This window comes from Eutrigla gurnardus, assembly GCF_963514095.1.
Source record: "Eutrigla gurnardus genome assembly, chromosome: 23".
Classification (NCBI taxonomy): Eukaryota; Metazoa; Chordata; class Actinopteri; order Perciformes; family Triglidae; genus Eutrigla; species Eutrigla gurnardus.
This window is the reverse complement of record NC_139934.1, coordinates 4,969,316-4,995,211: the sequence shown is the minus strand read 5'-3', so window position 1 is coordinate 4,995,211 and position 25,896 is coordinate 4,969,316. Positions and strand designations below refer to the sequence as shown.

At 42.4% G+C, this 25,896-nt stretch overlaps 3 protein-coding genes and 1 pseudogene across 4 annotated transcripts in view; all 4 read left to right on the top strand.

Annotated features, from left to right (window-relative positions):
• LOC311009093 (uncharacterized protein) overlaps window positions 1-5,500 on the top strand; it is a 45,158-nt gene extending 39,658 nt beyond the window's left edge. The window contains exons 6-7 of the mRNA XM_084003064.1: window positions 2,134-2,260; window positions 4,179-5,500. Coding sequence (XP_083859190.1) covers window positions 2,134-2,260; window positions 4,179-5,260 — 1,209 coding nt within the window. The 3' untranslated portion in view covers window positions 5,261-5,500. The remainder of the gene's footprint in view (window positions 1-2,133; window positions 2,261-4,178) is intronic.
• LOC311009429 (GTPase IMAP family member 7-like) overlaps window positions 1-24,695 on the top strand; it is a gene marked incomplete at its 5' end in the record, with an annotated part of 55,671 nt that extends 30,976 nt beyond the window's left edge. The window contains 2 exons of the mRNA XM_084003593.1: window positions 24,049-24,063; window positions 24,113-24,695. The remainder of the gene's footprint in view (window positions 1-24,048; window positions 24,064-24,112) is intronic.
• LOC311008794 (myeloid-associated differentiation marker homolog pseudogene) lies at window positions 12,000-12,887 on the top strand (annotated as a pseudogene). Its single transcript has one exon. The product of its transcript is annotated as a myeloid-associated differentiation marker homolog pseudogene (transcript).
• On the top strand, window positions 13,680-24,118 carry LOC311009092 (GTPase IMAP family member 8-like). The gene is made up of 5 exons (XM_084003063.1): window positions 13,680-13,733; window positions 16,635-17,421; window positions 22,006-22,047; window positions 22,122-22,174; window positions 23,013-24,118. The coding sequence occupies exons 1-5, from the start codon at window positions 13,727-13,729 to the stop codon at window positions 23,993-23,995; spliced, it is 1,872 nt and encodes a 623-aa protein (XP_083859189.1). The 5' UTR covers window positions 13,680-13,726; the 3' UTR covers window positions 23,996-24,118.
• Window positions 24,696-25,896: the final 1,201 nt, after the last annotated feature.

Here is a 25,896-nt window from a genome sequence, read left to right as displayed (position 1 = left end):
CTGGCGAGCTTTCAGCGCAGTCTCGGCGAGGCTTTTTGCCACGAAACTTCCGCTACGCCAAGCTGAATCTCTGACGCCTCCCCCTGCTGCGCCGCCACACCCATCTTGGCGCAGGCGATCCACCAAACTGCCAAACTGACGGTGCGCAAGGCTGCGCGGGTCGAAACTTGCATTGCGCCGGCTGCGCCACCCTGCGCCGGTCTACGAAACTAGGGCCCAGAATGATAATACAAATATACTGGGAAAAAATAATGCCTTCCACATGTTGCCTTGCGTGTGTGTGTATGTATGTGTATATGTATATGTATGTATACCACGGGTCTTAAAAATAGCAACGGTATCAGTTTCAATACCGTCATTAAAAAAATGCAATGCACTTATATAGGAGAGAGAGAGAGAGAGAGAGAGAGGAAAGATGGCGAGTCGCGCACCGAGTGACTTGGTCTCAAAGAAGAACACCACTTCTGCAGTTTGGCAGTATTTCGGGTTCTGACCTAATGAGAAGTAGAGCTTAGCCCGACCCTACCCGAGCCTGTGCGCATTCTGTCCGAACCCGGACCGACCCGACACATTAACTGTAATTAAGAGCCCGAGCCCGATTTCAACCCGACAATTATTTTTCATGCATGAGGCTGTTGTATGTGCATATCCGTGGGAAGTGGGGGACTACTCAGTCACAAAAATATACAAATAATTTTATAGGCAAGGCAAGGCAACTTTATTTGTATAGCACATTTCATACACAAGGCAGACTCAAAGTGCTTCACATCATGACATGTCATACAATAAAGTGAAAAAAAATAGAAGAATTAAAAGAAAATAAAGGCAAAATTAAAATGCCTTACAGAAAGACAAAGAGAATAAAAGCATATTTGCAATAATTAAAAACGGTGCAGACATTAAAAGATTTAGCAGAAAGCTATGGTGAACATAACAGTTTTCAGTCTAGTTTTAAAAGTGGTCAGAGTTGGGGCAAGTCTTCCATCTTCAGGAAGTTTATTCCAGCCATTTGTTGCATAGTGACTAAATGATGCTCTCCCGTGATTTGAGTTTACTCTGGGAATCACTAACAGATTGGTCTCAGAAGATCTTAGTGGTCTAGAAGGCTTATGTAGTGGGAGCATATCAGTGATATACTTCGGTCCTAGACCATGTAGTGATTTATATGTGAGCAGGAGGATTTTGAAATCAATCCTCTGACATACAGGGAGCCAATGAAAGGATTTAAGAATTGGTGTAATGTGCTCACATGTTTTGGTCTTTGTAAGAACTCTAGCAGCAGCGTTCTGAACAAGCTGTAGCTGCCTGACAGTTTTTTTCAGAAGACCTGCAAGGAGACCATTACAGTAGTCTAGCCTACTAGTAATAAAGGCATGTACAAGTTTTTCTAAGTCTTGAGCTGACATGAGCCCTCTAAGTCTTGCTACATTTTTGAGGTGATAGTAGGCTGATTTTTAGGCTACGTTAGTGCCGCGATTAGGATATGACTGGACAAAGCCGACACGTATGTTATCGCCTTCTCCCACTAGTCACTTGAAATGATCCCGTACCTCGGACTTTCCTGATTACTTGCTCAACGTTAATTGTCCTGTTTTTAATTTATCCTTTATGTCTCAAAGTTCCATGTTGCACTTTAGCGTAACTCCTTTATTCTTTGATTTAGCTGCACAGAGCGGAACCGTTATGAATGATGCGTGCGCACTGTGTGTAGCGTCTTTTTTTTTAACTTTGTGTAACTTTGTACACATTTCTTACGTAGACCTACTCTGCTAAACATATAACCAATAATATTTAATGTTTATGCCTAGCCTTCTCCTCAGATTAGGGGAGAAGGCTAGGCATAATGCAATGATAGAAAAAAAAAAAAAAAAAAAAAGAACAAACACAAACGCTTGTTTAAAGGCCCGGCCCGACCCAGCCCGAGGGTAGTGGAATTTCCCCATCCTCTTTGGTTTGCTGCTGTGTTCTATCGCTTGAGCACTATAGTCACATGGACTTTGTTGTCCGACTTGATGGCGTTTGGCTGCCGTCTCTTTTAGAGCCCGCCCCCTCAGACACCTGCAGCTCTCGTTGACGTGATAAGTCCAGTCAAGTCAAGCCAGTCCTGAACAAGCCTAGTGATTTAAACCGTAGGTTAGGACGGGCGTGTCGAAGAAAAAGAGTAAAAGGCTGAGAATACAGGAAACACATTCTCATACACTCTGCAGACTTATCCGACGGACCGACGCTCCACAGTTACTTACTGTTGGCAACATGGACGGTAATTTAATCTTTTATTTATCTCTGTCAGGACTGAACACTGAGCACATTCAGTATTTCAATCGTAGCTGTTTGGTTTTAAATCTTTAAATCTTTTACAGTGTGTAAGCTTTAGGGCTAATCAACAGGGGGTCTCATTCTTTTAATTTCCTCTCAGTTATACGTTTTGGTGGATTTAACAGGTTTTTCATCTCATCAGCAAAACAAACAGAAAGTAAATCTGCTGTGTCCCAACCCGACTCTTTCTACCTGTACAACATCGTTTTGTTAGACAAGCCTTCTAGTTGTTGGAGGAATATGAGCAATAAATAAAGTAAAGTATATGAAAACATGCTGTTTGAGCAAACAAAGCTTTTACTTGGTATGATAAAAACCCCTCCCCCACCACACACACACACACACACAGATACACACACACACACCTAACCTGCTCGCTGGCAGGTTTGCTTCAACAAACCCTGAGTTTCTTCCTACATGTCTCCGCCTTTTTCCGGAATCTGAACCAACCCTGAAAAAAAATGTGCCGTCCTTTCCTCGTCACCCTAATCGACACGGAAATAAAAGTGATTCTAACAGCTTTACGTCGGGAGAGGATTTTGATTACTTAGAAGGAAATTACAGTTTTTCCTACAAATCACATATCTAAACAATATTCTCCAACATTTTCAACATTTCATATCGCGGACATAATCCAGATTCTTTGCAGAGCTCCTAAGATTTTTTTGCGAACGGGAGTTTTCTGAAAAAGGACATTTCTTTGTTGAAATAGCCACTTATATTTACTGTTTAATATGTGAAATATGATTAAAATCATATGCCTTAGTCTACGTATTTGTGCAATATTCTTATGCTTAAGTTTCTTTTTGTGCCTGTGGGATTAAACCAATATGAAAATTATTATTTGTTCATTCCACTACTACGTGTCGAACCCCTGTCGCCTGCACCGTAGGCAGCGTTGCCAACCTTTACACCACAGTGTCACTCTGCATGGCTGAAAATAAAGACTTATTACCTTTAGATCAATCGACTGTTTCATTCAGTTATACACATTCAGTCGGGCTGTAAATGTCCGCCACGACAACTGTCTCTACTTTGATGCAGTTACGTTGCTCCGCTTTCTAAGGATGAGCTCCTTTTCTACATAAACACTCAGTAATATCTAATAACGCTCTCCCATGGTGAATCGTAGTATCGGAGCTCCATTGATGATGGCTTTGTAGAGTCGGCAAGAACGCACGCAACTCACGATTGTCATACTCAGAGTTGATTGAACTAACTCAGAACTGCTGTTCTAGAACCGAAAACTCAGAGTTGCCCATCTTAGAGTTGGTTGACTCAGAGTTCATAGTTAGGTACAGAGTTTGTTGAACCTGCTTTTGAACGGGCCCCAGCACAGCAGGAGAAAAGCCATACTGGACGGAGGACTGGTAGATCCAAACATGTTTTTTTTTTTACTCTTTTTTTCTTATCTTTCTGCCTGAGTGCAGGGACAAACACTTACAACCTTATAACTCCGGGCCCCTCCTATATCTAGTGAGAAAACTGTGAGGTTTGTCAGCTGCTATAAACTAACGGTGACATTACTACAAATAAAGTTGTTGTTTAATTAACATAAACCACCCCAGCTGTGACACAGAATTGCACTTTATTTCGACCGCCTCTAGATGGCAGCACAGAGCAGCGTTGGGTGGAGGAGACGAATCCTCAGAAGGGTCATCTTTAATAGTTTGCAGGCTTTACCTTGGATAACTATTCTTTTTCCCTCCTTTAAAATTTTTTTTTGATTCAGCAAACATGCAGTTACTTTAAAACACTTTCTCTATTCATTTTTTCTACCAATTAGGATTTTTATAATGTATTGTAATTGAGACTCAAAAGACAGATGTACAGGATAACCGATGGACAATATTCTCTTTCAGCGACGAGCACGATGAGAATTGTCATCTTGGGAAAAACTGGAACGGGGAAAAGCAGCACGGCTAACACCATATTCGGAGAGGAAGTGTTCAAGATCGACCACACGATCAACTCTGAGACGAGTAGCTGTCAATCAAAAACCAGATCCGTCAACGGAAGAAGCATCACTTTGATCGACACTCCTGGTTTCTTTGACACGAGCAGACCTGAGGAGGAGCTGAAGCCCGAGATAGTGAGGTGTATCACAGAGTGCGGTCCTGGGCCCCATGCTTTTCTCATTCTGTTCAAAGTGGAGAAATTCACAGAGCATGAGCAGGCTGTCATCAGGGCAATAAAGAGTTACTTCTCGGAGGAAGTTTTTAAATATGCAACGGTTCTCTTCACTCATGGTGACCAGCTCCAACAAGGACAGACCATTGAGGATTTTGTCTGTGAGAACAAGTCAATGAATGATCTGGTGAAGAAGTGTGGAGGCCGGTGCCACGTCATCGATAATAAATACTGGAAGAACGAGCAACAGGGCGAAAACAGGAGCAACCGGTTCCATCAGCTGGAACCGGTGGATCAGCTACTCAACACCATAGAGAAGACATCGCTGGAAAACAACGGAAGGTTCTACACCAATGAGAACCTACGAGCAGTGGAGCAACAAATACAACAAGAGCAGGAGCGCATTAGAGCGACATCACCAAACATGTCAGAAGAAGAGATCAGAGGGCAGGCTAAAGTCAGTGTGTTTGAGAAGCTTTTGATCCAACTGGCAGGTGTTGGAACAGGTGCGTTGCTAGGAGCTCTTTTTGGTACAGGACTGATAATCGAAGAAATAGGACGAATGGGACCAATAGGAGCAATGGTACATATGGTAGGGCTGGCGCCAGTTGTGATCGGAGTGGGCACAGCGGGAGCCGTAATAGGAGGTGTTGTAGGGTACAATGCAGCCGAGGGGGCAAAAACGCCAGGTGAAGCAGCAAAGAGGGCAAGAGAGGCTGTCAAGGATGTAGTAGAGTCCGCCAATGATGAAATCAAGGTGTTCTGCAAAAGAGCCAAAGGTTACACCAGAGTAAAAACAAATGATGAGACCTAATCACAGGTGTTTTTTTAATTTCCTCTCAGCACTTATACATTTAGGTGGATTTAACTGGTTTTATATTTAATCGGCAAAGCAAACAGAATGTAAGCCTTTCATAGTAGAAGTATAGGCTAGGATTATCAGAACAAGAAGAAAACATTATGGGGTTTAATGTGTACTGCAGATATAAATGTTTAACCCGACTCTTTGGGAATGAGTGTCTTTATGCATGTACAACATTGTAGGTTTGTCGTTTTGTTAGAGAAATATGAACAATAAATAAAATGAAACCTATGAAAACACTCTGTTTGAGCAAGCTTTTACTTGGTGTGATACCCCCCCCCCCCTCACACACACACACACAGTAAATGAAAGTGAAACAAAAATAAAAGCAGTCTGAGCAGCACACCAGGAGAAAAGAGACTCACCGGACGGAGGACTGGTAGATCCAAACAGGGTTATTTTACTTTTCATTGATTTCTCTTTGAACAACTTTAAGAGTAGGTTAAAAGTAACGTTATAACTCAGGTGTGTCGAAGAAAAAAAGGAACAAGCTGTGAATACAAGAAACACATTCTCATACACTCTGCAGACTTATCCGACGGACCGACGCTCCACAGTTACTTACTGTTGGCAACATGGACGGTAATTTAATCTTTTATTTATTTCTGTCAGGACTGAACACTGAGCACATTCAGTATTTCAATCGTAGCTGTTTGGTTTTAAATCTTTAAATCTTTTACAGTGTGTAAGCTTTAGGGCTAATCAACAGGGTGTCTCATTCTTTTATTTTCCTCTCAGTTATACGTTTTGGTGGATTTAACAGGTTTTTCATCTCATCAGCAAAACAAACAGATTGTAAATCTGCTGTGTCCCAACCCGACTCTTTCTGCCTGTACAACATCGTTTTGTTAGACAGGCCTTCTGGTTGTTGGAGGAATATGAGCAATAAATAAAGTAAAATATATGAAAACATGCAGCACAGAGCAGCGTTGGGTGGAGGAGATGTTTGATCCTCAGAAGGGTCATCTTTTACAGTTTGCAGGCTTTACACTAAGATGACTATTCTTTTTCCCTCCCTTTAAAAAAAATTTGTTCTCTATTCATTTTTTTCTACCAATTAGGATTTGTATTGTAATTGAGTCTCAAAAGAAAGATGTACAGGATAACCGATGGACAATATTCTCTTTAAGCGACGAGCACGATGAGAATTGTCATCTTGGGAAAAACTGGAACGGGGAAAAGCAGCCTTTCTAACACAATATTTGGAGAGGAAGTGTTCAAGATTGACCACACGAGCAACTCTGGGACGAGTAGCTGTCAATCAAAAACCAAATCCGTCAACAGAAGAAGCATCACTTTGATCGACACTCCTGGTTTCTTTGACACGAGCAGACCTGAGGAGGAGCTGAAGCCCGAGATAGTGAGGTGTAGCACAGAGTGCGCTCCTGGGCCCCATGCCTTTCTCATTGTGTTCAGAGTGGAGAAATTCACAGAGCTGGAGCAGGCTGTCATCACGGCAATAAAGGCAAGGCAAGGCAAGGCAACTTTATTTGTATAGCACATTTCATACACAAGGCAGACTCAAAGTGCTTCACATCATAAAACAAAGTGAGAAGAAAAAAAAATAGAAGAATTAAAAGAAAATAATAAAAATTTAAAAATGCATTACAGAAAGAAAAGAGAATAAAAACATATTTGCAATAATTAAAAACAGTGCAGACATTAAAAGATTTAGCAGAAAGCTATGGTGAACATAAAGGTTTTCAGTCTAGTTTTAAAAGTGGTCAGAGTTGGGGCAAGTCTTACATCTTCAGGAATTTTATTCCAGCTATTTGTTGCATAGTGACTAAATGATGCTCTCCCGTGATTGTTGTTTACTCTGGGAATCACTAACAGATTGGTCTCAGAAGATCTTAGTGGTCTAGAAGTCTTATGTAGTGGGAGCATATCAGTGATATACTTCGGTCCTAGACCATGTAGTGATTTATATGTGAGCAGGAGGATTTTGAAATCAATCCTCTGACATACAGGGAGCCAATGTAAGGATTTAAGAATTGGTGTAATGTGCTCACATTTTTTGGTCTTTGTAAGAACTCTAGCAGCAGCGTTCTGAACAAGCTGTAGCTGCCTGACAGTTTTTTTCGGAAGACCTGCAAGGAGACCATTACAGTAGTCTAGCCTACTAGTAATAAAGGCATGTACAAGTTTTTCTCTTGAGCTGACATGAGCCCTCTAAGTCTTGCTACATTTTTTAGGTGATAGTAGGCTGATTTTGTTACTGATTTAACGTGACTGTCGAAATGTAAATCAGAATCCATAATAACCCCAAGATTTCTGGCTTTGTTTGAGGTTTTCAGGGACAGAGAGTGAAGGTGTTGAATTACTTAAAGTTTAAACCTTTCTTTTTTAGCACCAAAAACAATTATCTCAGTTTTGTCCTCATTTAGTTGTAGGAAGTTTTGGCACATCCAGTCTTTGACTTGCTCAATGCACTGGCACAGAAGATCTATGGGGCGATAGTCGTTTGGTGATAGTGCTACATAGATTTGGGTGTCATCGGCATAGCAATGATGGTCAATGTTATTATTTTGCATGATTTGTCCTAGTGGGAGCATGTAGATGTTGAATAAAGTTGGCCCCAAGATTGAACCTTGGGGGACTCCACACGTTACATTGGTAGGTTCTGATACAAAGTCGCCAATGGAAACAAAATAGTTCCTATCTTGTAGATATGACTTGAACCAGTTTAAGACTGTGCCTGAGAGCCCCACCCAGTTTTCCAACCTGTCCAAGAGTATTGAGTGGTCGACAGTGTCAAATGCAGCACTGAGGTCTAATAGCATTAATATTGAAGTTTTGCCAGAGTCTGTGTTAAGACGGATGTCATTTACAACTTTAATAAGGGCCGTCTCGGTGCTATGAAAAGGTCGAAATCCTGACTGGAAGTTGTTGTGGCAGCCAGTTGAAGCCAGGAAGTGATTTAGTTGTTGGAGGACAACTTTCTCAATTATTTTACTTATGAAGGGTAGATTTGAAATTGGTCTGTAGTTGTTGATAATAGAGGCATCTAGGCTCCGCTTTTTTAGAAGAGGTTTAATGACTGCAGTTTTGAAGGCCTTTGGGAAATTGCCTGATTGAATGGAGTTATTAACTATTTGCAATACGTCTATTGATAAGCAGTCAAAAACATTCTTAAAAAAGTTGGTAGGAAAAGCATCAAGGCAGCAGGTGGATGATTTTAGATTTGTCACCGTTTCCACTAGAGTTTTAGAGTCTATGGCATTAAAGCTTGCCATCATTGCTGTGTTACTTTTGCCTGAACAGGGTGGTGATCCAACTTTTTTGTTTGAGATATTGATGGCGCGTCTGATGCTTTCAATTTTATTAGTATAAAAGAATGCAAACTCATTGCATTTCTGCGTGGAGTGGAGTTTAGCTGGTATTTGTGTTGGTCAGTCTGTCAACAGTTGCAAATAGGGTTTTCGCCTTATTAGTGTTGTTGTTTATGATATTGGAGAAGTATGTTTCTCTCGCACTTTTTAAGACTAAATTGTAGGCCCGGAGGCTCTCTTTATAGATGTCATGGTGAATATGAAGTTTAGTACTCCGCCAGATTCGTTCAGCCTTCCTGCACTCTCTTCTCTGGGCTGTCACAACAGCAGCTTTTCTCCAGGGTGCCTTTTGCTTACCAGAAATTGTTTTAACCGTAGCAGGTGCAATGACATCTATGACATTCAGAATTTTGGAATTAAAGATGTTTACAAGATCATCAGCATGACATGGGTTTAGAGGTGGTAACGAGGAGATGGCATTTTTAAAGAGTACATTGGCATGTTCATTGATGTACCGCTTTTTGACCTTATTTGATTCTGTTTGTGTGTCAGGAATGAAAGAAATATTAAAGAAAACACAGAAGTGATCAGACAATGAAGGATCAGTCACAAAAACATCAGAAACATGGAGACCTTTTGTGATAATCAGGTCCAGGGTGTGTGCCTTACAATGAGTAGCCTCTTTCACATGTTGAGAAAGGTCAAATGTGTCTAGAATATTAAAAAGTTCTTTTGCACCCTTGTCATTCAAATCATCAATATGAAAATTAAAGTCACCAGTTATAACTAGGCAGTCAAAATCAGTGGAGATGCTAGACAATAATTCAGTAAAATCATCGAAAAAATTTGACGAATATTTAGGTGGCCTGTAAATAATTAACAGGAGAACTCTGGGAGAGCATTTCAACACAGCACAAAGATATTCGAATGATGGAAAAACACCAAGTGACATCTGTTTCCCCTGAAATGTATTTTTAAATATAGCAGCAACCCCTCCACCTCTTTTCCCAGATCTACAAACATCAATAAAATTATAGTTGGGGGGTGCTGTCTCGATCAGAATGCTTGCACTGTTATTTTGTTCTAGCCATGTTTCAGTTAAAAACATAAAATCAAGTTTAGAAGTGGTAATAAAATCATTGACTAAAAAGGATTTGTTATTAAGAGACCTTACATTTAGCAGACCCATCCTGATGGTGTTATTGACAGGCTTTGAGGTTGACTTTGATTTTGAGAGAACAGGAATGAGATTGTTTAGGTTAGCAGTGTGTTCAAGTTTCCCAATGTTTACTCTCTTAGTAGTCACAACAGGAATGCAGAAGGTGCCATGTTTTGATGTAGGCGACCTTGGGTCCAGCTGATAATGCGGTCTACTGCTGAACCCTTTTCTGTCTCAGTAATATTCAGGGCTGCTGTCAGGGTGGGGAGGGGGTGGCCAAAAGGGAAGAGGTGGCCATAAGGGAAGAGTCTTGGAGGAGGGGGTCTTGGATTTTAGTGACTTAGTTGCAGCTTTGGAAGAGGGGGTCTTGGGTTTTAGTGACTTAGTTGCAGCTTTGGAAGAGGGGGTCTTGGATTTTGGTGACTTCGTTGCAGCCTTGGAAGAGGGGGTCTTGAGTTTTGGTGACTTAGTTGCAGCCTTGGGAGAGGGGGTCTGAGTAGGGCGGGGGGTAGGTGGGGGTAGCTCCTGGAATTCCAAGGGGGAGGAGGGGAGAGAAAGGTTTATTGGAGGGAGGGAGAATGACGAAGACCTGGATTGGGATTTGGGAGGGGTGGGGGAGGGATCCACATTCAGTCCTCCTTCGACGTTGTTGATAATCTGAGAAGGGCGGGGGGTAGGTGGGGGTAGCTCTTGGAACTCCAAGGGGGAGGAGGGGAGAGAAAGGTTTATTGGAGGGAGGGAGAATGACGAAGACCTGGATGGAGATTTGGGGGGGGGGGGGTGGGGGAGGGATCCACATTCAGTCCTCCTTCGACGTTTCTGATAATCTGTGTTTCGTCTTCCCTCTTTGTTGGTTCCTCTCGTCTCTTGTCCTTGGCGACAGATGGATGACGCAGGCAGTATGACATGTTGGTGATGAATAGCTTTGCCCCTAGCTTATTTAGGCAAAGTCCGTTTGTCTTAAAAAGATGCCTGCGGTCCCAGAAAAAGCGGAAATTGTCAATAAAATGCATTGGGCGAGCAAGAGATGCAGTTGAGAGCCATTTGTTGAGCCAGAACAGTCTACTGAATGTCTCTGCTCCTCTCCCGGTCGGGGGCAGAGGGCCACTGATGAAAACCTCAGCATTCACAGAGCTGACTGTTTCAAAGAGTTTGTTGAAGTCCTCTCTCAACTCTGTTGATTGTTGTTTTTCAATGTCATTAAATCCAATGTGCAGAATGATATTTTTCACAGTTGGGTGTGCAGCCACAATTTCCAGGATTCTTTTTTCCAAATCAGACACCGTATCCTTCGGAAAGCAGAGTACTTTGATGTTATTACTGCTTTTCATATCTTTTACAGAAAAGTCACCCACAATCAGATTTTCAGGCCCTGTCGTTAGCTTTCTCTGTGGCTTTAAGTTAGCAGGTCTTACCCTGCTGCGTGGTGGTGGGGGGTTATCCAGGCAGTCAGAGGGGATCCATGGTCCTGCAGCAGTGGAGCAAACCTGTTCTTTAGTTGAACAGTTGTTTGCTGGGGAGGTTTCTTGGTAGCTCTCCTCTCCCCAGCTGTCCGCTGCTGTGTCCTACGAGGCAGTGGGGTTGAGGAGGCGCTGTGCCTGGATGGAGATGGTAACGCAGGCCAGCCGGTCAGATCACAGATATCGGGGCGCTGGGTCCTGCCAGATATCCGTTCTCCCATGTCACGGGGAAATGGTCTTCTCTTTGGCTTCGCACCAAGTGTGTTCCAGGGAGGATTATCGCTGGTAGATTTATTACCGTGTACAGGATCCTCCCGTTTCTTCATAGCTTCATTATTGCTACTTAGCTGGGTTCTAGCATGCTCCTGTCCACTGTTTTGAGTCATTGCTAGAGTGGTGTTGTTCCCACAAAGTCCATTCACTTCTACATTTACTTCTAACCGATTCATTTTTGTTTCCAGCAGTAAAATCTTCTGTAGGAGTTTATGGTAATCTTCCGTAGAGAAGGGAGGCATCTTCTGCTAATTACCTTTAGCAGGCTCAGGCTTATCTTGTTTGGTAGGCCTCCTCGCGTAGCGTTGAGGAAGTCGTAAAAATATTGAAAAATGCCCGTTTTATCTCAAAGAAAATATAATCCCACTGGTTTTGTAAATATCCAGGAGCTGCTGCTCTTTGTTTCTTATTGAGGAGAAGCAGATAGCAAAAAATAGCAGAAAATCGCAGGCAGGGGTGAGAGCAAAGAGGAAAAGCGTCTGCACTGTAGCAAAGCCGGAAGAAGCTTCTAAAGAGCTTCTTCTCGGAGGAAGTTTTCAAATATGCAACGGTTCTCTTCACACAAACTGCAAGGGGGCATGGCCGACTGGTGCATCTTCTGCTGGGCGTTCAGCTTCGCCTGCACCCTGCTGGTCCTGCTGGTGCAGCTGTTCGGCCTCCAGGCCCGAATCCCGGTGTCCTGGACCAACTTCCCCATCACCATCGCCTGCTACGCCTCCCTCCTCTGCCTCTCCGCCTCCATCATCTTCCCACTGTTCTTCCTCAGGAACCAGCGCTACTCCAGCGAGGCGCGCGACTGCCGCATCGCCTCCACCGTCTTCTCCTGCCTGGCGACGGTGGCCTACATGGCGGAGGTCAGCCTGACTAAAGCGAGGCCGGGGGAGGTGGCGGGTTACATGGCTACAACTCCCGGCCTGCTGAAGGTGTGCCAGACCTTCGTGGCCTGCATTATCTTCATCCTGGTCAGCAACCCCGTGTCGTACGACCACCACGCGGTGCTCAAGTGGTGCATGGCCGTGTACTGCATCTGCTTCATCCTCTCCATGGCCGTGGTGCTGCTGTGTGTGGGCGAGTGCACCGGCCGCCTCCCCATCCCTTTCTCCAAGTTCCTGTCGGCCTACGGGCTCCTGGCGGTCATCATGTACCTGACGGCCACCATCATCTGGCCCGTGTTCCAGTTCGACAAGCGGAGCCAGCAGGGAAGGACCGCGCCGCCGGAGCTGATCGCGGTGGCGGTGCTCACGGCCCTCAACTTCCTGCTTTACCTCGCCGACCTGGCCTACACCGCCAGACTGGTGTTCGTCAGTGCCTGAGAGGGCGAGGGGAGGAGGAAAGTGGCTTTGCAGAAAAGTTTAGTATACGGGACTCTTCCCTTTTGATGTCCAGTCGTGAATGCGAGTTGATACGACAAAGGAGTGAACGGGTTCATATGCCCGGATATCTGCAATGGCAGCGTTTTACCTCGAACGTGGAACGTGAACCGTGTAAAAGTGTTTATTTTACATAATGATATGACAAAAAACAACAACAATGTGTTAATGCTGTTAAAATCCAAGTCAACACACTGGGACAGCAGGAGAGGGAGAAGAATGTATTTACTGCCTCACATTGTTTAATATCTGTCTTATTATCTCTTGTTAATAAGGGGTTGTCCAGATAAAGTAATAAAGGTTTCCGTTCAACCAATACATATTTGAATTTAAAGTGTGTGATTTCAGGCTCTGCTTTACGTTTACCTTACCTCCTTTCACAAGCTTGTCCATGATCTGCTATCCAGCAGCGCAGAAGAACGATGCATCATTTATATTTAGACTCACCGAGGGCCGTATGAAATCCCTTGAATTTTTTCCCAAATTCTGTGTTTTCCATTTATATTTTTCTAAATTCTTTGTTTTACATTCATTCAAAATTCAATAAATCAAGAAGAAAATATGAGAAATGTATTGCAGAAACATTTTATTTGAAGTTTCACTTTCAATTGTGAATCAGTGTTAATACGTTTTTTTGTTGTATTATCTTTCTGCCTTCCTGCGGGAACAAACACTTTTAATGTTATAACTCCACGCACCCACTAGGGGTCGTGCCTCCCCAGTTTAAAAACCACTGGACTGGGCGGACGTGATTTAAACCGGAGGTTAGGATGGGCGTGTCGAAGAAAAAGAGGGACAAGCTGCGAATACAGGAAACACATTCTCATACACTCTGCAGACTTATCCGACGGACCGACGCTCCACAGTAACTTACTGTTGGCAACATGGACGGTAATTTAATCTTTTATTTATTTCTGTCACGACTGAACACTGAGCACATTCAGTATTTCAATCGTAGCTGTTTGGTTTTAAATCTTTAAATCTTTTACAGTGTGTAAGCTTTAGGGCTAATCAACAGGGTGTCTCAGAATGTAAATCTGCTGTGTCCCAACCTGACTCTTTCTGCCTGAACAACATCGTTTTGTTAGACAGGCCTTCTGGTTGTTGGAGAAATATGAGCAATAAATAAAGTAAAATATATGAAAACATGCTGTTTGAGCAAACAAAGCTTTACTTGGTATGATAACCCCCCCCCCCCCACACACACACACACAGTACATAAAATAAAAGCAGTCTGAGCAGCACACCAGGAGAAAAGAGACACACTGGACGGAGGACTGGTAGATCCAAACATGTTTCTTTTTTTTTTTTACACTTCATTGATTTCTCTTTTTTTCTTATCTTTCTGCCTGAGTGCGGGGACAAACACTTACAACCTTATAACTCGGGCCCCTCCTATATCTAGTGAGAAAACTGTGAGCTTCTTCAGCTATAAACTAACATAACATTACTACAAATAAAGTTGTTGTTTTATTAACATAAACCATCCCAGCTGTGACACAGAATTGCACTTTATTTCGACCGCCTCTAGATGGCAGCACAGAGCAGCGTTGGGTGGAGAAAACGTTTGATCCTCTGAACTATTCTTTTTCCCTGCTTTAAAAAAAAAATTAAGATACATATGCTATTTTTCACACCCTAAAAAATGATGGGTTAAAAATAACCCAATTTGGTTTATTTTTTAACCCAACACCTTAATCAATGTTGGACCAGCCCAACAGTAGTTATTTTTACCCAACAAAATGGGTTGGTCACTTTAACCCAATGGATGGGTTCACAAATTTAATCCAATTGTTGGGTCCAATCAATTTCAGCCCTGGGTCAATTCAACTAATGAATGGGTTAAATATCATGCAAATTATACTTTATATAATATTCCACCCTAATGCTGATTCATATAAACTGCAATGGGATAATTCTACCTCAAAAATGGTGATTGTCGTGATGTTGTGTTTTACTGTAACAGAATACCCATGTCTCGTAAACAGTTACATTACAAACCCTCTAAAGTACATCCTATAATTTGGTCATGCAAATATATTATGCAATAAACACTTTTTAAACAATGTTAGAATTTTAGAAACAATATTTATTCTACTTTTGGCAGATCAGAGGATTAAGGTGCAAAACAATCTTCAACAATTGACAGCACTGCAAAATAACATGAATAAATGTACAATATCTTGCTTTTGGGATCAACTGCCTGATGGACCCCTCTTCTAAAAGGGTTACACTCTCCTCATCAATTCCCTCATCTGAAAGACAAAAACAAAACACAAAGACATCTTTATTTTTTACAATGGAGAACAGCTAAAATATGGGGCCAATTACATGAAGCTATTGGAATTAAAATGCATTTTCAGTAACAATGTATTAGCTTAAAATACAAGAAACACTGAATGAGCACTAACATACAATGCAGTCATTTACATGACTTTTCAAATAATCCCTTTATGCAGGCCATCTGCTTGCTGGGAATGTTAAAATTATGCTCTTACCTTTAAAACTATCATGGAGGTCTGTCAGCTGCCACTGTGAGTTTTTCTACAACGCTGTCCATTGACCTGGAACAATAATAGATAAATAACTTCATTAAAAGACAAAACCTGGCTTAATATAATAAACAGTGGTGGCCATCTAGAAGTCGTCACCCCAGTGTCCTGTCTGATCTACAGGTAATAAAAATTTCAGGAGACATACTGAATTATGTGCCCCCATATAATCCTGCGCCAAGTCGGCAAATCAGCCCCCACTTTGGCCGTCGGCAGCGATGCTCTCAAAATCCGGCTCCAGCAGGATGCTTCTCGCTCTCACACTGCGCGGTGCGCGTTTTTAATGCTCCTGCTGGTTTGCTCGCCAGCTAGCCGGTACGCTGGGTGCGTGCGAGCTAACTAACAAGCTAGTTCACCGGTAGTTGCTTTGCTAAAATTTGGCATCATAGGTTAGGTAGCTTTCATAGGTTAGGTAGGTTTACATATGATAGCAAAGCAACTGCCGGTGAACTAGCCTGTTAGTTAGCTCGCGCGCACCCACCAAACCGGCTAGCTGGCGAAGTACCGGACTGGCGAGCAAACCAGCCGGATAATTAGCCCACTGGCTCCCGGCTGCCAGGCTAGCGAACCAGCGAGCTAGCTGGCTAACTCGATAAACATGACCAAAAGCTCGCGGGCATTATGGACGTTTCATTAATTAATTTGGTAAACGGCTAACACCAAACAGATGAACTGCATCTGTGTGTGGTTCAATGATAACGACAATATATAGATACTACATTAATACGTAACGTAAATTGAATTCAATATAGTGTGCACAAACCTTCAACTTGGCTCGCCGCGACGAGGATGATCTGTCTGTTTGCCGCTCGCTGCTTGTGGTGGATGACGGAGAAGTCGACGTTCAAAGCATAAACAACTCAAGTGCTGGGTCAACTGATGTTTGTTGGGTTGATGGATCTAAACCACAGACTGTATATAGCCCAACTGTATTTAACCCAATGCATGGGTTGCACAAAAATAACCCAAATAATAACCCATGACCCATATAATGACCCAAAATGGGTTACACATTTCATAACCCAGCAGTTGGGTTGATGAAATAACCCAGCATTTTTTAGTGTGCATGTTTGTGAGCCTCTTTTTATGTGCCATACATCATTCTCTTATTATGATAATGCAGCTTTTTTTATACCGCTTTCCCTCTTCATTGCGACTTTCTACCAATTAGAATTTCTATTGTAATTGAGTCTCAAAAGACAGATGTACAGAATAACCGATGGACAATATTCTCTTTCAGCGACGAGCACGATGAGAATTGTCATCTTGGGAAAAACTGGAACGGGGAAAAGCAGCTTGGCTAACACCATATTCGGAGAGGAAGTGTTCAAGATAGGCCACACTCTCAGCTCTGAGACGAGTAGCTGTCAAGCAGAAACAAAATCTGTCAACGGAAGAAGCATCACTTTGGTAGACACTCCAGGTTTCTTCAACACGGGCAGACCTGAGGAGGAGCTGAAGCCCGAGATAGTGAGGTGTATCACAGAGTGCGCTCCTGGGCCCCATGCCTTTCTCATTGTGTTCAAATTGGAGAGATCCAGAGAGCTGGAGCCGGATGTCATCATGGCAATAAAGAGTTATTTCTCGGAGGAACTTTTCAAATATGCAACGGTTCTCTTCACTCATGGTGACGATCTCCCAGAAGGACAGACCATTGAGGATGCTGTCCGTGAGAACAAGTCAATGAATGATCTGGTGAAGAAGTGTGGAGGCCGGTGCAACGTCATCGATAATAAATACTGGAAGAAGGAGCAACAGGACGAATACAGGAGCAACCTCTTCCAGGTGGATCAGCTACTCAAGACCATAGAGAAGACATGGCTGGCAAACAACGGAAGGTTTTACACCAATGAGATGCTACGAGCAGTGAAGAAAAGAGGCAAAGTGTCTATGAAGCTTTTCATCAAACTGGCGGCTGGTGTTGCAACAGGTGTGTTGTTTGGACGTTTTTTTGGTGTAGAAGCAAGGGTGGTTGCAACAGTTGTAGCAATAGCAGGAATAGCAGGAATAGCAGCAATCAGAAAGTAAAAACGAATGAGACGTGACTGAGAGGAAAAAGTCAAATTGGGGTTCAAATGTGTACTGCAGATATAAATGTTAAACCCCACTCTTTGGGAATGAGTGTTTTAACGCACGTAAAACATTGTTGGTTTGTTGTTTTGGTTGGAGAAATATGAACAATAAATAAAGCGAAACCTGTGAAAACTGTTTGAGCAAACTTTTACTTGGTATGAAAAAAACCCCGGGCCCCTCCTATATCTAGTGAGAAAACTATGACCTTCTTGCTTCTTGCTATAAACTAAAGGTAACATTACTAAAAATAAAGTTAATAAAGTTGTTTCCCCTACCATTTTACAGGCCTGGCGGGGTCGCCAGGCCAAGGAGACCTGCCGCCAGGCCAAAAAAAAAAAAATCAATATGCCAAAAATAAGCCACCTATCAATTCATTCATAAATCAATAATCATTTACATTAAAACGCCTCCGCGCAGCACAGTAGACTTGCTCCGCAAGACGCGCGGCCACACAATCCTCGCTGCGCGCTCCCGCTACGTTCTTCTTCGTGTCCATTACGCGCTTGATGTTGGTTTGAAGCCGTTCCGCCTCGTTAAACCACCACGATGTCGCTTTCTACTTTGAAAACACGGAAAGTTGACACTGTATTTTGATAAGCTGTTGCACTCTTCAGACTCGTGGTGTGAGCGGGATTGGAACCGGACCGAACCGTCCAAAATCGGCTGCGCTCGCGCTGCCTGCTCGCACAGATCCGCTCGTGCTCACATGCGCTGATGCAGGTTGAGTGTTGTCGAGAAATATATGCAGAGACGGCACTCCTTCCAAACAACATCAAGCCATATTGTGTGTGTAGTATTAGGACGTGATGACGTGTGTATGTTTGTTTTTTGATAAGCTGTTACTCTGAGTTAACCTATTTCTACCTGAATTTCTATGAACTATTAGGCTGTTGAGTAAACCTATAACTTATATTTTACTTGATAAAATAAGACAATATATGCACTCATGTCGTTTTAGTGTTTTACAGTATCTGTAGCTATTAATGTTATGCTCCTCATTTTCCAGCCATATTTTTCTGGACCCTAATTTTGGATCATTTCCATCAACTGGCACCTTAATAAGTCACTCTCTCCTTGTGATCTTGAATACACTCTGGTTGAACTAAAATGTTGAATGCAAATATAATGATTGCAGAATTGCAGACTGCTTGCTGTGCCACCTGACTTAATCCAACTGCACCAATACACCATCCCATGCGTCTCGTCTGTTTAGGGTTTTTTCGGTGGGTACCACCGGGCCTGAAAAAAATTCTAGGGGAAACACTGGACCCTGAATACAGGATAAGCGGTAGAAAATGTATGGATGGATGGATGGATTACTCTTCTAACAGCGGTACAAAAGAACGCAGAAATACCAACTTGAAGTAGATACTGTGGCAAGGCTATGATCAAGGCTGGAGGTTCTGGACAGGACGAAGAGCCGAGACACTCTGGCACAAGACAAGGGGAGACGCAGACTTAAATACACAGAAGGATAATGGGAAACAGGTGGGAACAATCAGGGATCAGGCATGACATCAGACCATGGACACATGAGGAAGGGCAAGTGACCTGAAACAAGAGGGGAGTTACTTTTTCAAAATAAAACAGGAAATTTCACAAAACAAAAACCAAGACGACACAAACCTCACTGCGGCGTGACACAAACAAGGTCTTTTTTACTTTTCATTGATTTCTCTTTGAACAACTGAAAGAGTAAGTTAAAGTGATGGTTCGGAGTAAAATGCACCCAAGGTCATTTCCACCAAGACATCCAGCCAAATACCCCCTCGGTCAGCATTGGTCAAGATAGGGCTAATCAGCCGAATGGCTTAGTACTAGCGCTATGGTACAGTGGGTATATCTCATAAATTACCCCACTAATAATGCATGGAATGTTACCAACCTTCTGCAGTAGTACACATAGGGTGTGTACTCACAAAACAAGGCATTTTTAAGTTTGTAAGTACACCAGGAGTTTATTTAGAAGAACACTTGCCTGATAGCTATCCTCGGCTACTAATGCTAACTAACGCTACCGCAGCGTAGACGCCACTTCCGTGTTTACGCAGCCGATGCCGTGATGAGAGTTTTACGAGAGAGAATGAAAAAGTTTCGCTGAATAATGCTTTTATTATCAGGTCAACACTTGTTAACCTGATAATACAAGCATTTATAAAAATGAGTTGACCTGATAATACAAGCATTTATAAATATTCAGTGAAACTTTTTCATAGTCTCGCGTAAAACTCACGTCACGGCATTGGCTGGGTAAACACGGAAGTGGCGTCTACGCTGCGGTAGCATAGCAGCCGAGGATAGAAGCTATCAGGCAAGTGTTCTTTTAAATAAACTCCTGGGGCCTCATTTAGCTTGCGTACGCACAAAACGGGGCTGGAAACGTGCGTACGCCACTTTCCACGCAAATGTTGTGATCTATAAAAACCAAACTTGACGGGAAAGTGTGCGTACCCGTAAGCAAACTCTGAGGCATGCGTACCGGTACGCACATTCTGGAGAATAATGACCGAATAAGTTCAGAATACTCAAAACTTTTGTGGAAACCGATTACCTCAAAGTTTTTGAGTAAATAAGTTAGAATAATTAAGTTAGGAGTACTTACATTTTTTTAAATCATTTACACTCAAATAGTGCTTTTTTTTTAATTTGTGAGTGTACTGTACTTAAAACATTTGTTTTAATTTGTATAATTTTTTTAATTTCTTTGTAATGACTTGTTCTGATGCTATGGTACTTAATTGATCAACATCTTTGAACTAAAAAAATATACTGGTTAGTAACCTAAAAGATAATTTTACACAGCTCATAAACTACTATTTTTTTAAGCGAGTTTTTGATTTTACAGATTTTAATTATTGTGCCCTCAGTCCTTATAAGTTAGTAGTACTGTTGGGGTTTACAGTGCATATCATACGTTAGATCTGCGTTATCATGATGAACTCCAGCAATGTTTTTGACGCTTTTAATGAGTGATAGTTTTTTTCATATTAACACCTTCTTCTAAAATCTGACTTGTATCTTAAATCAAAATAATTTTGAAATATTGAATCAGCGCTGTCACAGCAGGAGGAGGAGGAGACGGCTCAAATGCATGTAATACAGTATACAATAAATACCTTCCATTAGATCACTGTAGAACACAGCGGGAATAACTACATATTCTCCTTATTTACTGTGCATATATCATCAACGCACATACATACAGCCATTAAGCCATCGTATACTTGTTACACTTATCCTCGTTTTTAAACCACCAGAGCGCAGAGGAAATGTGCTATAATGAGTGGCGCGCTCGTGCGCGCTCAGTCGTGGAGCGTGGAGAGCGCAACTTTATCGATGACCTCGAGCCACGGCCCCCTGCCCGACTGGAGGGGTATCAACAGGGCGCAAGAATCCGTGAGGATGTTATGCGTTTGTAATATAAGGAAGACAACAATCAATGTTCATTGTAAACGTATTATTTTATTAATAACAGTGCGCGTTTGCCGTAGTTCATCTGCAACGTTGTTGATGGCGGCAATTGTGTCTCGCTGAAGTTGCAAGACGGCATCAGTGAGCACCCGACCGCTTGATGTGCCATATGAGCCCGGGGTGCGCTGCTGCTTTGCGCCGGACCCGGACGCTGTGCCAAGGGCCCGTCACCGTCACCCTCCTCACCGTCACCCTCCTCACATCACCCTCCTCACGTCACCCTCCTCACATCACCCTCCTCACATCACCCTCCTCACCGTCACTCTCCTCTACGCCCAACGCTGCAGACTCTGGAAGGACAGAAACTATTTAACGTTTTGTTTTATATATAATAAAAGTTTAAAATCTGTTCACCCTTATCCCTCTGGTCTCAGTCGCGTCTGTGTCTCCCTACTTTTCGGACACAATCCCCGTCAAAGTCACATCAAAATCAAACTTCCTCAAATACTCAAGCGATACATTAAATCCATTTTAGGAGAGGAATTGCTATTTTCCTGGCCTGTCGCCGTGATTCACCACACGGAAATGATTGCATGCCGGCTCATTAATATAGTCAAATGTGGGCGTGTACAGGGCGGGATTCAGGTATGCACACTTGTAGGTGATTCTGTGATTTATAAAGGGAACATTGCGTACAGCTTGCGTGCGCACAGTTTTATAAATCTGATTTTTTTTTGGCGCACGCAAACTTTGAATTTTGGGCGTACGTACACTTTTAGTAAGGATCCTACGCACAGTTTTATAAATGAGGCCACTGGTGTACTTACAAACTTTCAAATGCCTCGTTTTGTGAGTACAGACCCTATGTGTACTACTGCAGAAGGTTGGTAACATTCCATGCATTATTAGTGGGGTAATTTACGAGATATACCCACTGTACCATGGCGCTAGTACTAAGTCATTCGGCTGATTAGCCCTATCTTGACCAATGCTGACCATCGCTAAAAATGCTTCCGAGGGAGTATTTGGCTGGATGTCATGGTGGAAATGACCTAGGGTGCATTTCACTCCGAACCATCACTTTAAATGGAATGTTATAACTCCACGCCCCCACCACACCCTCCCAGTTTGAAAACCACTGGACTGGGCGGACGTGATTTAAACCGGAGGTTAGGATGGGCGTGTCGAAGAAAAAGAGGAACAAGGTGCGAATACAAGAAACACATTCTCATACACTCTGCAGACTTATCCGACGGACCGACGCTCCACAGTTACTTACTGTTGGCAACATGGACGGTAATTTAATCTTTTATTTATTTCTGTCAGGACTGAACACTGAGCACATTCAGTATTTCAATCGTAGCTGTTTGGTTTTAAATCTTTAAATCTTTTACAGTGTATAAGCTTTAGGGCTAATCAACAGGGGGTCTCATTCTTTTAATTTCCTCTCAGTTATACATTTTGGTGGATTTAACAGGTTTTTCATCTCATCAGCAAAACAAACAGAATGTAAATCTGCTGTGTCCCAACCCGACTCTTTCTGCCTGTACAACGTTTTGTTAGACACACACACACACACACACACACACACACACACACACACACACACACACACACACACACAGTACATGAAAGTGAAACTAAAATAAAAGCAGTCTGAGCAGGAGGACTGGTAGATCCAGTTTTCTTATCTTAAGTGCGGAGACAAACATTTACAACCTTATGACTCTGGCCCCTCCTATATCTAGTGAGAAAACTGTGAGCTTTGTCAGCTGCTATAAACTAACAGTAACATTACTACAAATTAAGTTGTTGTTTTTTTAACATAAACAATTCCAGCTATGGCACAGAATTGCACTTTATTTCGACCGCCTCTAGATGGCAGCACAGAGCAGCGTTGGGGGGAGGAGATGTTTGATCCTCAGAAGTGTCATCTTTTACAGTTTGCAGGCTTTACACTTGGATAACTATTCTTTTTCCCTCCCTTTAAAAAAAAAATAGATACAGCAGACCTGCAGCTATCTTATAACAACACTTTCTCTATTCATTTTTTTCTACCAATTAGAATTTCTATTGTAATTGAGTCTCAAAAGACAGATGTACAGGATAACCAATGGACAATATTCTCTTTCAGCGACGAGCACGATGAGAATTGTCATCTTGGGAAAAACTGGAATGGGGAAAAGCAGCGTGGCTAACACCATATTCGGAGAGGAAGTGTTCAAGATCGACCACACGAGCAACTCTGGGACGAGTCACTGTCAATCAAAAAACAAATCCGTCAACAGAAGAAGCATCACTTTGATCGACACTCCTGGTTTCTTTGACACGAGCAGACCTGAGGAGGAGCTGAAGCCCGAGATAGTGAGGTGTATCACAGAGTTCGCTCCTGGGCCCCATGCCTTTCTCATTGTGCTCAAAGTGGAGAAATTCACAGAGCTGGAGCAGGCTGTAGTCACCGCAATGAAGAGTTACTTCTCGGAGGAAGTTTTCAAATATGCAACGGTTCTTTTCACTCATGGTGACCAGCTCCCAGACGGACAGACCATTGAGGATTTTGTCTGCGGGAACAAGTCAATGAATGATCTGGTGAAGAAGTGTGGAGGCCGGTGCCACGTCATCGATAATAAATACTGGAAGAACGAGCAAAAGTACGAATACAGGAGCAACCGGTTCCAGGTGGATCAGCTACTCAAGACCATAGAGAAGACATGGCTGGCAAACAAAGGAAGGTTCTACACCAATGAGATGCTACAAGCAGTGGAGAAACAAATACAAAAAGAGCAGGAACGCATTAGAGCGACATCACAAAACATCTCAGAAGAAGAGATCAGAGGGCAGGCTAAAGTCACTGTGTTTGAGAAGCTTCGGATCAAACTGGCAGGAGTTGGAACAGGTCTGTTGTTAGGAGCTCTTTTTGGTGCTGCAAGGGGAGCAATGAGTGGGTTGATGGCAGGAAGAAATAGCATCGGGATGATAGCAGGGGCTTTGGCAGGGGCTTTTAAAGGAGCAGTTGAAGGAGCTTTCACAGGAGGTATTGAAGGATACAAGGCAGCAGAGGGCGCAGATACGGCAGGTGAAGCAGAAAAAAAGGGCAAGAGAGGCTGTCATGAATAAAATGAGCCATTGAGGGAAACCAATGAGGGCTACAAAAGAGCATCACAGCTACAGTTAAACCAGAGTACAAACAAATGATGAGACGTGGCTGAGAGGAAGAAGTTGAATTGGTTTGTCTCAATTTGTAACCAGCAAGTCCTTGTCTGAGCAAACCAATCATGTTATGTATGCTGTAACCACAAAGATAACACATATTTTTAACATGTTACAAAGGTGGGAATTTAAAAAGGTCTTAAGTAAATGCATTTAGTGGTAATCAAGAGGATGTCTCATTCTTTTAATTTCTTCTCATTAGTCATACATTTAGGTGGATTTACCAGGTTTTATATATAATCAGCAAATCACGCAGAATGTAAGCCATTTATAGTAGAAGTATAGGCTATGATTATCATAATAATAAAAAAACTTCATGGTGTTCAAATGTGTACTGGAGATATAAATGTTATGGAAGGAATTCTGTACATGTGTCATGGCGACCCAAATAACATCTCCTGTGTCCCGACACAAATGCATTGTTTAACATTGTTTTGTTGGAGAAATATGAATAAATAAAGTGAAACTCATGAAAACACTCTGAGCGTGCGCACACACACACACACACACAGTACATGAAAGTGAAACTAAAATAAAAGCAGTCTGAGCAGGAGGACTGGTAAATCCTGTTTTCTTATCTTAAGTGCGGGGAAAAACACTTACAACCTTATAACTCTGGGCCCCTCCTATATCTATTGAGAAAACTGTGAGGTTTGTCAGCTGCTATAAACTAACGGTAACATTACTACAAAAAAAGTTGTTGTTTTATTAATTTCCTCTCAGTTATACGTTTTGGTGGATTTAACAGGTTTTTCATCTCATCAGCAAAACAAACAGAAAGTAAATCTGCTGTGTCCCAACCCGACTCTTTCTGCCTGTACAAACATCGTTTTGTTAGACAGGCCTTCTGGTTGTTGGAGGAATATGAGCAATAAATAAAGTAAAATATATGAAAACATGCTGTTTGAGCAAATAAAGATTTTACTTGGTATGATAAAACCCCTCCCCCACCACACACACACACACACACACACACATACACACACAGAGTACATGAAAGTGAAACTAAAATAAAAGCAGTCTGAGCTGGGGCCCGTTCCAGAAAGCATGTTTTCCTGAAACTCTGAGTTTGTTAACCCTGAGAAGAGGAATACTCTGAGCTTTCCGTTCCAGAAAGAGAGGTAACTCAACCTTTAGGTCAGTTACCATAGTAACTGACTCTGTGAACCTAACCTGCTCGCTGGCAGGTTTGCTTCAACAAACCCTGAGTTTCTCCTACATGTCTCCGCCTTTTTCCGGAATCTGAACCAACTCTGAAAAAAAATGTGCCGTCCTTTCCTCGTCACCCTAATCGACACGGAAATAAAAGTGATTCTAACAGCTTTACGTCGGGAGAGGATTTTGATTACTTAGAAGGAAATTACTGTTTTTCCTACCAATCACATATCTAAACAATATTCTCCAACATTTTCAACATTTCATATCGCGGACATAATCCAGATTCTTTGCAGAGCTCCTAAGATTTTTTGCGAACGGGAGTTTTCTGAAAAAGGACATTTCTTCGTTGAAATAGCCACTTATATTTACTGTTAAATATGTGAAATATGATTAAAATCATATGCCTTAGTCTAGTCTACGTATTTGTGCAATATTTTATGCTTAATTTTCAGCTGAAGCCAGTTTCTTTTTGTGCCTGTGGGATTACACCTATGAAAATTATTATTTGTTCATTCCACTACTACATGTCGAACCCCCGTCGCCTGCACCGTAGGCAGCGTTGCTAACCTTTACACCACAGTGTCGCTCTGCATGGCTGAAAATAAAGACTTATCACCTTTAGACCAATCGACTGTTTCATTCAGTTATAC